The sequence below is a fragment of the Pinus tabuliformis genome, chromosome 6, assembly GCF_031772625.1.
Source record: "Pinus tabuliformis cultivar Carrire ecotype Pingquan chromosome 6, CPIR1, whole genome shotgun sequence".
Lineage (NCBI taxonomy): Eukaryota > Viridiplantae > Streptophyta > Pinopsida > Pinales > Pinaceae > Pinus > Pinus tabuliformis.
In genome coordinates this window covers 1,272,487,972-1,272,501,464 of record NC_142292.1, presented here as the reverse complement: position 1 = coordinate 1,272,501,464, position 13,493 = coordinate 1,272,487,972, and the positions used below count along the sequence as shown (strand labels likewise).

The 13,493-nt window shown below is 35.7% G+C and overlaps 1 protein-coding gene across 5 annotated transcripts in view; it reads right to left on the bottom strand.

Annotated features, from left to right (window-relative positions):
* LOC149263294 (Transducin/WD40 repeat-like superfamily protein) overlaps positions 1–5,688 on the bottom strand; it is a 403,412-nt gene extending 397,724 nt beyond the window's left edge. For 4 of the 5 annotated variants that reach the window (XM_089426049.1, XM_089426052.1, XM_089426054.1 and 1 more), the window contains exons 1-3: positions 5,507–5,632; positions 5,154–5,425; positions 4,876–4,938 (exon numbers count right to left, since the gene is read on the bottom strand). In XM_089426049.1, the coding sequence (XP_089282175.1) occupies positions 4,876–4,938; positions 5,154–5,425; positions 5,507–5,548 (377 nt within the window). In that variant the 5' untranslated portion in view covers positions 5,549–5,632. Of the gene's footprint in view, positions 1–4,875; positions 4,939–5,153; positions 5,426–5,506 lie in introns of all 5 variants that reach the window. The other variant, XM_089426056.1, reaches the window with a different exon arrangement.
* Positions 5,689–13,493: the final 7,805 nt, after the last annotated feature.

The following is a 13,493-nucleotide window of genomic DNA, read 5'->3' as shown; positions in this document are numbered from 1 at the left end:
GATTATCCTAAACAGAGTGAAGGATCACATTGTTCCTCATGTGTTCAAAAAGAAAACCGCTAAAGAAATATGGGAGGCATTGACCAAGCTATACCAAAGTGACAACTAGAACCAAAAAATGGTGTTAAGAGAGAAACTCAAGAGCACCAAGATGTCCAAGACTAAGACAATTTATTCTTATCTCACCCAAATATCTCAAGTACGAGATGAACTTGTTGCAGTAGGGGAGAAAGTGTTAGACTCAAAACTGGTAAGGACAGCTCTGAACAAGTTCATAAAGTGTTGGGGTACCTTCATTAAGGGAGTCGTGGCACAAGAGAATCTCCCAACCTGGGATAGGTTGTGGGATGACTTCACCCAGGAGGAGGCTCTACGTGGCACAAGGTAAAAGGTAAAGGGGATGAGTGAAACGTTGCTCTTTCAAGTCATGCAAGAAAGGGAAAGAGGGTTGCCAAACTAAACAAAGGAGAGGAAGGATCCTCTCATGATGGGAAGAAGAAGGACATGAGCAAAGTCAAGTGCTTTGCATGTCACAAGCTAGGACATTATGCAATCCAATTTCCAAACAAAAAGAAAAACAAATGGAAAACACAAGTTGCAGCATCAGCAAAGATTGACAAGTTTGCAGCAAAATTTAGGAAGAGTTCTCATTGGTGGCTATTTGTCTTTCTAGCACTAGTGCTAGAAGTGCTCAATTTGTGGACAATGATGCATGGTTCGTGCATAGTGGAGCATCTCACCATATGATGGGAATGAGGGAAGTGTTCCTTAGTATTTCGAAGACATATTCAAACATGTGTGTGAAAGTTGGTATGAGTACCAAATATGTAGTGAAAGGGGTTGGAATAGTGTTATTCTAGCTAGAATTAGGAAGATCTTTGAAGGTAATAAAGGTGTTATATGTCCCAAAGTTGAAGACCTCTCAATCTCAACTTTGGAAGACTAAGTGTGTGATGTTGTGTTCCAAAAAGGACAAGTATTCATATGTTCAGAGGGAACTACCCAAGACACGGCAGTAAGGCTCATTGTCAGGAAGGGTAAGTTGTGCAGCCTATAGGGCCAACCTGTGGTTAGATCCAAGGGGATTCAGGATCAAGGATCAATGTTAGTGACAAAGAATGAGAAGGAGGCTTTGAAGATTGAGTTCAGATCGAGGACTCAGTTTTTTAATATAGAAGAAGGGCACGAGGCCTCTTTCAGATCTGTTAGAACCAGTAGGTATGAGCTAATATTGATGGAGGCTCGAAGGAAATTAAGTCTCCTAGGAGCATGGTTGGGAGAAACAAGTCTTTATTGCAGATTCCAAAATAGGTAGTAGAGAAGCCTTCCAATTCAGAGGGAGTGGCTACAGCAGCAAATGATGTGGTGAGATTGGTGACAAATCGAGGTGGAGGAGTTTCTTCCAAAAGTACCTCCTTTGCTAAGAGGGAGTATTGATTTTTGTAGCTTGTGCAGGTACTTCTGCACAAGCCTTGTGTCTAGGCATGCAAAAGTTGCCCACATTCTCCTTAGAACACTTGCTCAAGTGTGAGCAAGATGCTAATGTAACTTAGCCTAAGTCTAACTTAGGAAAAAACACATATTAGTATGTTGACTTATTGAGCTAAACGAAACTTAGGAAAAGTAAAACAATTTACTTTAGTAATTTTGTTTTAATCTTAGTCATTGACCTCAAGTGAGGCGAGATCTAATCTTGGTTGTTAATCACTTTGAGATTAGGGTTAGGGGTTTAACTCAAAGTAAAGTTCTAAAAGCAAGGTTGAGGAGAGTAGAAAGACACACAATAGTAGCACAAGATTAAGAGAGGCATCTCAGTGAGCAGTGTGTTGTGTCTGAGAGAGTACAGAGAGGTTTTAGATCCAGATCTGCAAAGAAGATCGAGCACCGATCTAGGGCAGATCTGTTAGATCAAATCCAAGTTATTTGTATTCTATATTTTCTCAGTGGGGCCATTATTCTAGGACAGTAGCCCACGTAAGTTTGGATTTTGTGTTAATCTATGTTGCACTGCCTTCGGGGATGGGGGGACAAGTTTCCGGTACGGCTAGAGCACACCCCCAAATTTTCCAAGGGACGGCATGTTGGGGACGACAATAATATATATACATATATATAATAAATATTATTATTATTATTATTTTAAATTCACCATGTGCATAAAGATAAATAATAAATAATAAATACATCATTGCAATAAAATTATAATTATTGAACTAGCTAAGAAATTTGAAATTCATGTTAATAATTACAAAACCAAATACATAATCTCAAATCTCAAATTCAAGTTGAAGTTTTTAGTTCAAGGATGTTGAGTCAAGAGCAGTGTTGAGTAAGTGAATTGTTCTCCTAGTGTGACACATGATAGTTAGTTGGAGGGTATCCATCTATATGACGGTCCAAATGACCTAGCGCTAAAACACTAACTCTTGCTAGTTTGACCTTTCAATGGCCTAATTTGTCTTGCCATAAATGTCAAATCAAAAACCTAGGTTGAATTACTAGAGCTAGTTGTCTTGTTTGTTATTTTTGGTCAAATCCAAAAGCAGATTCAGCTTTACTATTCTTGGTTGACATTCTTGCATGTAAACTAATTCAACTTACTATCCTAGTTGGCAAGCATGCTAATTTTGTCAAAATCATACCTTGGCTCAAATTCCTAATATTTCCAATCTCAACACCTAAATTGACCTCTATGTTGTTAGATTTGTCAAATAAAAGCCAAGTTTGACTAGTCAACCACACTAGATATTTTCCTAATCCTGTGAAAGCAAAAAGGGCATTTCTTACAATCACTGCTACTAATATGGCCAAGTTAAACAAATTCAACTTCCTTGGCATAGTTAGCAAAGTTGCAAAGTGTGTTAGAGCCTTAAACATAGTGTGGTTTCTTTACATCAATCTAAGATGTAAATTAGTCTTGAATCCTGGTTTATTATTCTTGGACAAAGTAAGTGTAAAGAACAGTTTTGGAAACATCAGTCTTAAGAGGAAATGTGCTGAAATGAGTCATTGTTGGCAGCCTTTACTTCACACAGGAGGTTACATTCAAAAATAAACATCCATACAACCTTCATTGTTTGAGGGAAAGCTATCCAAACAGCAAAGTAAACCCAGTCAAAATCGGGTCAGACATACCACTTTTTCCTTGGGGACGGTGGAATGGTACTCGAAAAGTCCCCAAAATTTGTCCGGGACGGATTGGGAATGACTTGGAAGTCCCCAAGTCCCCAATGAAGTCCCCAAAAATTGGGGACATTCCCAACCCCTGTAAAAGTCCCCGGTATGCCAGAACGTCGGGTACGAGAGATTTTTTGGTGGGGACGGGTCCCCGTGGAACATAGGCTTTAATGAAAAACTTGTTGAGCAAAATCTGTGTGTGTTGTTTTATGAGATCGATTATTTAAATTTGTTTCGGCTGAATTTGTGCTAGGAACCTAGCTGTGTATCTATTCAACAGATCAGTTTTCTGCCAGTAATTAAGTACTGTGTGCTAGGTTTGCAGGAAATCTAACAACCACAACCAATAATGCCAGCAATCCCAGAAATGCAAACAGATATCTGAGACCATTATAGAAACCCTAGCATTTCTATAACTGAATCTTGGTGCTCTTGTATAAATAAAAATACATACATTTTGTGTCTCTCTTATATAACTTAGTTATCTAACATGCAGGATTCTGCCTCACAGTGCTTCTCAGAACTCTGGAATACGAGAGTTCTCAATTTCACAAACCTTGATGGTTGCAGTACCTTATGTATTCCACATTTGATGATTAATGGAAGAGCTATGTGCAACAAATTTGTTTTCATTGTGAATGTGTGTGTAATCTACTAGCTCATCTACTTTCTGCATTTCAGAATCGTTCTCTAACCCTGAACTATCTCAAGTTCAGGATGTCCTCCACACCACACATCCTCAGCATCTGGATGCAGATCAATGTCAATCTTGGGAGAAATTAGTGAACATGGTCAAGGCAACAAAAAGCATGTGTTTATTATCTTTGATTCCTTTGCTTTGTGCCTCGTGTCACTTTCACTCCAAATACTTACATTTCCCTGACAGAAATAGCTATTTGCATTTTTCATTGATGTTACATCCTATAAATATATCCACATTTTAGTTAGGTATCCAAGGTTAAAAATCACGATCTGCCATGGTACCTTTATCATAGCACCAGCACAAAGGTTAAAACTAATAAATAAGACGTACAATACGATGCTGGAATTTACATCTTCGATGTAAAGATAGTAGATAACTATATGAACAAGACAATTGCTTTGATATTGTGTAGTCTTTTCTTCACCTAGAAGTGACTCTGTAATCCAAATTTTCTATTCCAGATAGGTTTTTATTGCTCAATCATCCACATGCCTGGTTCAGAAGTTAGTAAATCCAGTTTCCTAACCTTAGAAATGCCCAATACAACCAACAAGAGCGTCCAGGTCTACGTCTGGGTTCTCGTCGTGCAACCATCCTGCAGATACCTATACTAAACTCCAAAATGAAGAAACAGAAACGCTGTGTCTTCACTAAGCTATGACGTCTCGTAGATATCTACTTGTTGACCCAAAATAGCCAGAAACCTTCATTTGTACTGCGATATAGCACTGATACATATCTATTTTAAATTGATATTTGAAACAATTTTGGGTGTGTGTGTTTGTTGGAAATTCTGCCTGCCCTAAAAAATTTCCAATACGAAGAAGACAGCGAGGATGTTCCATGGTATTTGGAAAATCAAAATGGTTTCTTCCTCTTACATCAGCTAACATAAAAACCGTAAACAAAGGAAGCAAATCGAGCTTCAACATTCGGTAATTATGATAAGTTCTAAAAAGAATATAAATACAGAGTCTGGTTGAAAGTAAACTTACATATCAAATACACGAAGAGTATTGTCATCGCTGCTTGTTAGAAAGCAAGAACCATCAGGGGACCTGCAAACACGTAACAGTTCCCCCCAAATGCAAGTACCCCGTATCAATCAAATGGACTGTGACGACCGGAAAAGTTTGCGAAGCTCTAGACTTGTTATTGAAAGAAACAAAAATGCAATGCTGGAACCATTGTGAAAAAAACACATGACACAAATAACATGTAAACTTCTCACTCATCAGTTAAAATTAAAAATAATAACTCAAATGCAGCTTACCACTTTACAGCCTTCAAGAAATTGTTGTTGGAGTTGGAAGTCAGCTTGAATTGGTGATGAAAATGGTAAAGCTTCTGAGGATAGACATGGAAGTCCAGAGCAGGCCAGTAGTAGGTCTCTGCTGCTACTTGTGCTGTAACATCGGCGTTAGCATCATATATTGTTTCCCCTTCCATTGCTTCACCTCTCTGGTAGTAGGTCTCTGCTTCTACTTGTCCTGTGAAATTAGCTTTAGCGTCGTATTTTGCTTCCCCTTCCATTGCTTCGACCCTCTGGACAGAAAGCCAGGGTGTAAAAATAATGAAGGCAACAAACACAAGATAAAACAAGCCATTAGTTTGTCCATGGCATACTTCAAATTTAAATTTTGGACCAAAACAACCCTCTAGGTTCATTTCACACGTTTCCACATGCCTGAAGCTTTGGAGCACCACTTAAGTCGGCTTGATAACCACTGCGTAAATTTTGGCCAAATGCTCACTCCTAAATAGGGTCGTATATTAGCTCTCATAGTTACCCTACAAGTAAGTAATTGGGATAATTATTGTAATTTGTATGGTCTTCCATGTGTTTTTATGTATTTGATTTAATTAGACCATTTTTATGATAAAATTAAAATGATAAATAAATAAAGTTTCTGTTTTTACACCTTTCACTAAAATATATCTTAATAAAAAAAAATTAATATATTTGATTTAATTTAATATTATTATATATGGAAGAAAAAAAGAGTTCTAAAAATATGATTTATTTTTTATATAGTTGGATTTAACTTATTGAAAATTAAAAAGGTTATTTCTTATGATGGTAAAATAGTTGTGGTTAATTTTTTTGTGTTTTTTGTTTTTTGGAGGTAGATTTTTTGGTTAATTTTATTTGAAATTTGGCAAAGATTTATTAGATTTATAAGTTTGAGTTGTGAAATTTTCATAATTCAAGTGTTACAAAGGTTTTCCAAAGTGTTGAATCTATTTAAGCATTCAAAACACATTTAAACAACAAAAACAACCACGATCTTGTCAAAAAAATGCATTATTTGATTCCTATAAAAAATGCAAAACATAGAAGAGTCAGATGGTGCCTCTATTATATTCATAATATTTTAAAATTTTCATAATAACATTTATTTACCTATAATACATTATAAAGCAATCAATTAATTGCATTGATAATAGCCTCTAGAGAAGTCGATCATATAATAACCATTGCCTATATACACCACCTTATTTGATTACAACATATAGAGGTATGACTAGCCTGGTAAAGATGTAGTTCATCTCTAAGAGTAGTAGGAGTGAGGGAGTGATTATTTGCCTTAGAGGACAAGTATAAGTATCATATTCTTGGGGTCTAGGGTGTGCTTCGAATAATCAAGCAAAGGCATATGCCCTTTTCCAAGGTCTCCATCATGTCATCTCTCTTAATCTCTTAATCTGAACATGATGATCATTGTATGAGATCTTTCATCATAATTCAGCATATCTATCTAGGATCTTCTCCTAAGGACCTAACGTTATCTATCACTCTCAAAGGGATTTAATCTTTACTGAGATGTATGAGGAAATATTATGCATTCCATGTCATGAGACAAAACAATAAGGAAACAAATGTCCAGGCAAATAAAGGAACATCATTGGAACCTAGCACCCTTGTTGTAAATGTAAGGGTGGGTAGCTACCCAATCCCTTAATTCTAATGGTCCATCAAAAACTCTTGAGTGGGAGGGGGGCGCACTTGTCCCTTGGTGTTGAGGGGCACATGTAGATCCAAGCATGCCTCAAACCAATTGATGTGCAAATTAATAAAAATCTCAAGCTCCTCTTGGTGTCAAAAAAACCTCTCATATGGTAAGTTAATACGTTGCAAGACTACATTTGGGTGGAAATTTCGACGGCTAAATCCAATAGAATGGATAAAATCGGAAAAAATGTGGCAAGTTAATTTTTATTTTTTTTCTAAAATCCTGGCATCCGTCGAATATCAAACGAGAGTTCTTTAACGGTCAAATATTTGGTGGAATGTCTTTTTTTGTCAATTAGTTGATGTGTTTCCTATAATCCCTCCTATCATTAAATATCTGACGAGAGTTCTTTTACCATCAGATATCCAAGGTTTTATCCAATATGAAAATGTGTTGTCCAATTTCTGACAAAATAGCAAATAATTGTTGCATAACATTCAATTCTGCCATTGATGGCTTTTTCTGCTAACAATGTATAATATGAGACTGCTCTACATTGAGTTTAACTAATTAAAATAAATATAACATTAATATTATAATTATATATAATATTATTAATATCAATATCAATAATATTAATAATATATGATTATAATATAAAAATTATATATATAGCAACTATGTCAAATATATATCTATATATATATAACATCGTATAAATTTGACATAGTTGTGATTGATTTGAAAGGTTGTACGCTTATTTTGAGCTTAATTTTTGAACAAAATCATCACTCAAAGTTTGGTGACAAAAAAATGTCACATAACATTCCTCAAGGATACGTGGGATCAACATCAAGGGATTTTGAGGATTGAAGATGTTATTGCCCTCGTAAAAATTGCAAGGGCTTGAGGCCAAGGAGAATTCTAATAAAATCAACTAAGAAGCATAGTAGAGACAATGGACATGTTGAAGGCGAATATGAATATCATCCATTCGTAAGTTATTTATTATATGTCTATGTATTGTAGATTGTTTTTGTAAATGTTTATATGTATATTGTATTTTAGATTGTATGTCTTTGTATTGTAAATTGTATTATCCTTCTATTATAAATGTATTTTATAATATTCTTTTGGTAGGTGTTTAACCTATGTTGTCATCCTGGTGTGGACTAAAAATATTATTTGTGTAACACCCCCTCCTCCTAGGTCCACCCAAGCAACTGGACAATTGGAGTAAACATGTGACGAGAGAGGCTACTATAAGGGATTCAAGTTCCTTGGTGACCTTAAAGAAATGGAACCGATGAAACATATCAGACAAACCCATCCACGTCAGCAACAACACCCTCAAGAGACATATCAGCCACTCAAACATCCTGTCCCTAAGTCCCACTGATGATTTGAGCCTTTTAACCCTTGGTCGCTCTCATGGTATAGGCAAGACAGTGACCATAAGCCAAATTCGCTCTCACAGGGTTATGTGCCAACATCCATGGACATTTTCCAACAGACGTGCCAGCGTCCCCGAGATTTGAGCCACTTTTCTAGCCCAGAATCCTGGCCTCTGCCTAGAACTTGTTATAACCTTCAATGTCCATCAAAGACATGATGACAATATAAAAAAATCAAAATCAACCTCGGGACTAAGCCTGAGCATTCCCAACCGAGACCGACATTTTGTCAAACACTTGGCATCAATGCAACCTACAGGTCTAGGATACAAGACAGAGCATAAATGACCGAAATAACTTATGAAACATTACCAGGAGGATCACCTCCTTCTCCATTTAACTATTATATCATCAATTGGGTCTTGCATCCATCCATTTAATAATTACAAGTAGATACATGAAATAACCATGACATGAACAAGTCATTTAACCATGCTTATAACCAGGATAAAACCATATAAATATCAAAGATATGACAGCCATTAAATCCACATATAAACCAGTGCAAAAGTAAGAGAAATTAGCTTTTATTAATCATAGGAAAATCTGACCAGGTTCGGGACTTCCACGTACCACCCGACCATAGACATGGTTGAACCAAATCTCTCTTTCAGCTAGTCACCCCCATGCCATATTCCAAGCATGAATGTGGGATCTCATAGAACAACCAATCCAAGAACAACCAAGGGAATCCAGAGGTTAAACCACCTCCACCCTCACCAAACCATGATCACACAAAAAATGCCACTCTGATCACAACCGAACCGAACTTGGAATGCCATTTGAAATCCATCACTATCCTTGAGGAATTTTCTGTCTCCTTGTCTCTCAGGATTTACTGCAATCCAATCCTGGATCATTAGGCCCTAAACTGAGACCAGTCTCTCAGGCTTTACCACAATCCAAACCCGAATCACTAGGCCCTAAACCAAGACTTCTTCGTCAGCCTTTACAGTATATCCTGCCAAAACCAGTCAAGGGATTCCTAGGCCTTTGGGAATGAACCTTGAGACCACCTCCGCCGTGAATTTCAAAATCCAACCAGCAAACTAAAGCTCAAAATCGAGATAAACATCCCAACATACCATGGCATTCGGAAAAAGGCAAGGCTAGGTTGAAAACCATTGTCATAACTCGGCAAAACTATGCCACCAACAGCAAGAGAACCATACACCAACATGCAAAGCCATGCATGTCCAAACTAGCTAGGAAATTACACATGAAAAAGATTACCTGTAAGTATTCCTACTAAAGCTTACCTGATCCTACTCTTCTTCCTTCATCCTTGTTTTCCTTAATTTCCCTTTGCTTGTTTCTCATTCCTTGATCCAAAGCTAGAGTGCTCCAAGAAAACTCTAAGTGACCAAGAGTGAGAGAGAGAGAGAGAATAATGAGAGAGCTCCAAACTTCAACTAACAAAAGGTTACCAATTGATCCTCAGAAGCCTTTTTATTAATGAGGCCTCCATTTTCTTCATTTTCCATTATTTTCCTTCAATTTCCTCCTCACATGCAACATGTGACCTTTCACCTTACTTTTCTCCTAATTTCCTTTATTTTCATAAATAAATGTGCCAAAAATGTCTTTTTGCCTTTTAATGCCTTTGCCAATTTCCTTAGCCAAAAACACACATCCAGTGATGCCCACTAGGATATCTTTGCCCAACATTCAACTTGGAATAAGTGTCCCTTAACTGTGGTCTTATTTTGCCTTTATTAACTTTTATTACATGGAATTTTCACCAAGGTTGTTACAAAACCCTCCCCATTGGGGAACACTGTCCTCGGTGTTAAACCACACCAAGATCTCAGCAAAACCGCTGGAAAGAAAACATACTGCCCATGGAGCTTTATAACTTAGCTCGATGCAATATTTACAATGAAAGACCTGCTCAAAGCAAAACATCATGACAACATGACAATATAACAACCATAGTAACATAACGCACATACCGCTTATTGGAGCTTTATAACTTAGCTGATGGCAGTATTTACATCCATATACATATATTAAAACATCAGCAAAACATATGTCAAGCATATACCAACATCAAACCAAAATTGATTTGCCTCAGCCGACAAACAATGAAGGATACAGGGCTCGAATCTAATTTGCCATCTCACATTAGCTTCTTCAGGCCCAAAGTGCTTCCACTGCTCTTCAGCTTTCTCTATGGCTTTGTTCCTGAGGATGAGATGTTTATGTTTCAATATGCACTGAAGCTCCAGCTAGAACTCTCCTTCTTGCTCCACCTGCAATACAGAGCAATCAATAACATGATCAACATCTTTTATATACTTCTTAAGCAATGAAATATGGAAAACATCATGGACTTTCACTGTTGGAGGCAGTGCAAGTCAATATGCCATTGGTCCAATCCTCTCAAAGATCTCAAAAGGCCCAGAATACCGTGGTGCCAACTTGGCACATGAATCAATCCTCAAAGATATTTTCTTGGGCTTGATGCACAAATACACATGCTCCCCAACCTGAAACTCCTTGAACACCTGTTGTGGTAAAACACAACCCCCCCCATTTTTTACCTGTTCACTTCAAATAATGGGGACCCTTTTTATAAAAAAAATGGCTAAACGCCTTTTAGGATTTTTATTAAGTTGATTATCCTATGCTTTTGTTAATTTTTCATTTTTTAGACTTTCGTTTTTTATTGCTTTGTTAAAATCCATTTTTATAAACTTCCCATTGATACTTGTTTCGCCTCATTTGGTCAACTAGCTTGTAAATGGCACTCCTTTGAAGTCTAGTCATTTATGTCGCTTGGGTTAAAAATGTGTAAAATATACAATATTCCATTTTTGTAATTAAATTAGTTCAATAATGCATTTATTTTAAATATTAGGCCCTAATTAGATATTACTAGCATTTTTCATTTCTTTTTTACTTATATAGCCAAATCATGAAGCATCGGGATTTCAGTAATTTACTCCAATTTTCAAATAAATTACTAATCTCGAAAACCTAGAATGTCAAAGTGGTTGTAGTTTAGATAAGCAAAATACGCTTTAGATAATTTTATAACTAAACTAGTCTTTATTAAAAAAAAATTATTACATGATCGGATCGGAGATTTCTCATCGCATCGCAAGTTTTTATGGTGATACATTTTTTAAGTCCCCGATAACCTCATTCCCCCGATCGCTGATGTCCGATGGCTAAAAGTCAAAGGGCTTGGAGCATTAACTAAAGACTTCATAATACTTATGGAAATGGTTTTGAGTTAACACTCATACATATGATGGAAATGGAGTGAAGGTAGTTATAACTTAATATTAGAGTAATTAAATTAAATTAAATTATTATTTAGATTAATATTAAATAGTTTGTAAATAGTTAATTATATATTAGTTAGTTAGATTAATATTCATTAATAAATAGTTTATTAATTAATTAGTTTAATTTATAATTAATCATTAAATTAGTATTAATTATCAGATAATTAGAGTCTAATTTAGGATTAAATCTTTTAATTAAAATTCTGATTTTTAGCCCAGCAACAGAATTTCCAGAATTATGCCAAATTTGACTTATCAACTTTGGAGGCTCATAGATTGAGTTTTATTTGGCCAAATGAAGCCCAGGACGGCTCATTGGAAAGATAAAATCAAGGAGAAATTTTCACTAACAGATTTAGTCATTTATTGGATCTAAAAACAGGCAGAAAATCAAGCTCCGATTTTCTAAACAAAATTAATTTTCTGAGTTTTATTTTCTTCATTTTCATTTGCCCAAGCCTCTTCTAAAGTGCAGATTCATTCATTAATAATATCCTTGGCCAATTAAATCATCACAGGAATCAATAGAAAGCTTGGATTTCCTTTTCAATTATTTATTTAATTGCATTTGATTGGATTTGTTTTAATGCCAGAAATGACATTTTGATTTTATGGTTGCATCTTAATTTATTTTGATTTCTTTTTGCAGGGAAAAAAAAAGAAAAAAAAGTGGAAGAGATATGGAGAGAAGAATCTCAATCAATGATAATGCTCCAGCAATTAAAGAACGGAATTTTCAGGAGATGAAAATTGATTGAGAAAATCTCTTCTTCAACAAACTTTCTTGTAAAGAATTCCTTTGCAAATATTATAAATAACAGATTGCAAAATGTAATAGGGGCTTCTCTCCTCTGCAATTCTGGAATTCTAAAAACACTTTTGTAATAAGGATTTAGAGTTGTAGGTGGGACAAGTGGAATCTCAGATTTGAAGATTATTGAGGTTTTTTCTTTACATTCTGAGTTATGTATAATGAAAAGAGTTTGCACTATTGTAATTCTGTTTTTGAAAGCAGAAGCTTAAGCATTGTAAAGGACTATTAGAGACCGGAGCTAGAGAAATGGATTCAATAAATTGGTATTTCGAATACTATTATTTTAAATGCTGGTTTCATTTTATGATAACAGAATTGTGTTAATTTACTTACATATTTGTGCACTTTTGTCGGTATGGGTAATTTGTCTCTATTTTATGTTATTATTTATCTCTGCTCTTATGGGCTGAATTCTGATTTTTGAGTAACTATTTACTCATAAATCTGTCTTTTAATATTGGTTTAATAAATAGTGATATGTTGTGAACTTCTTCCACATATTATTGTTTAATAATTCAAGTTACTAATTAAATTATCAAAATCATTCTGAGAACTTCTTCTTGAGTGTTGTTGATTGATTATTTCAATTAAGAGGTCTCAATAGGATGTGTGCGGTATTCATAATGTCAGTTAATTGAACTACTTCATTAGCTTGATATTCATTATAAGCCAGACATATTTAAATCCCAATACTTTAAATATCTTGCTCTTGGTTGGGTTAGATCTATATCTGCCTAATTGAGATAGGATTAAGATGGTTTCTTTTGTTTGCATCTAAGAATAAGTTTGCATATAGATTAATTTCTACATTCTTTTAAGTCATCTTCCCAAAGATGCAAAATTTAGTAGTGGCTTGGCTGAGCCCCAAATCAGCTTAAGGATCACTTTCTTGCCTGATCAGCAAGAGGGTCAATCTGATGTCTCTTCTCCATTGGTGAATGGAAGTCATATTTTAAAGCCATTGGAGATTGAGATAAGGTAACTAGACCTAGTTGAACCAGTCGGAACCACCATTCCAAATGGAAAATGAGCTACTTTAAGGTCCGGACCGGGTGGTCATCCCCCATGTTGCTGCAGCGATTTTCAAGGCTTCGCGCG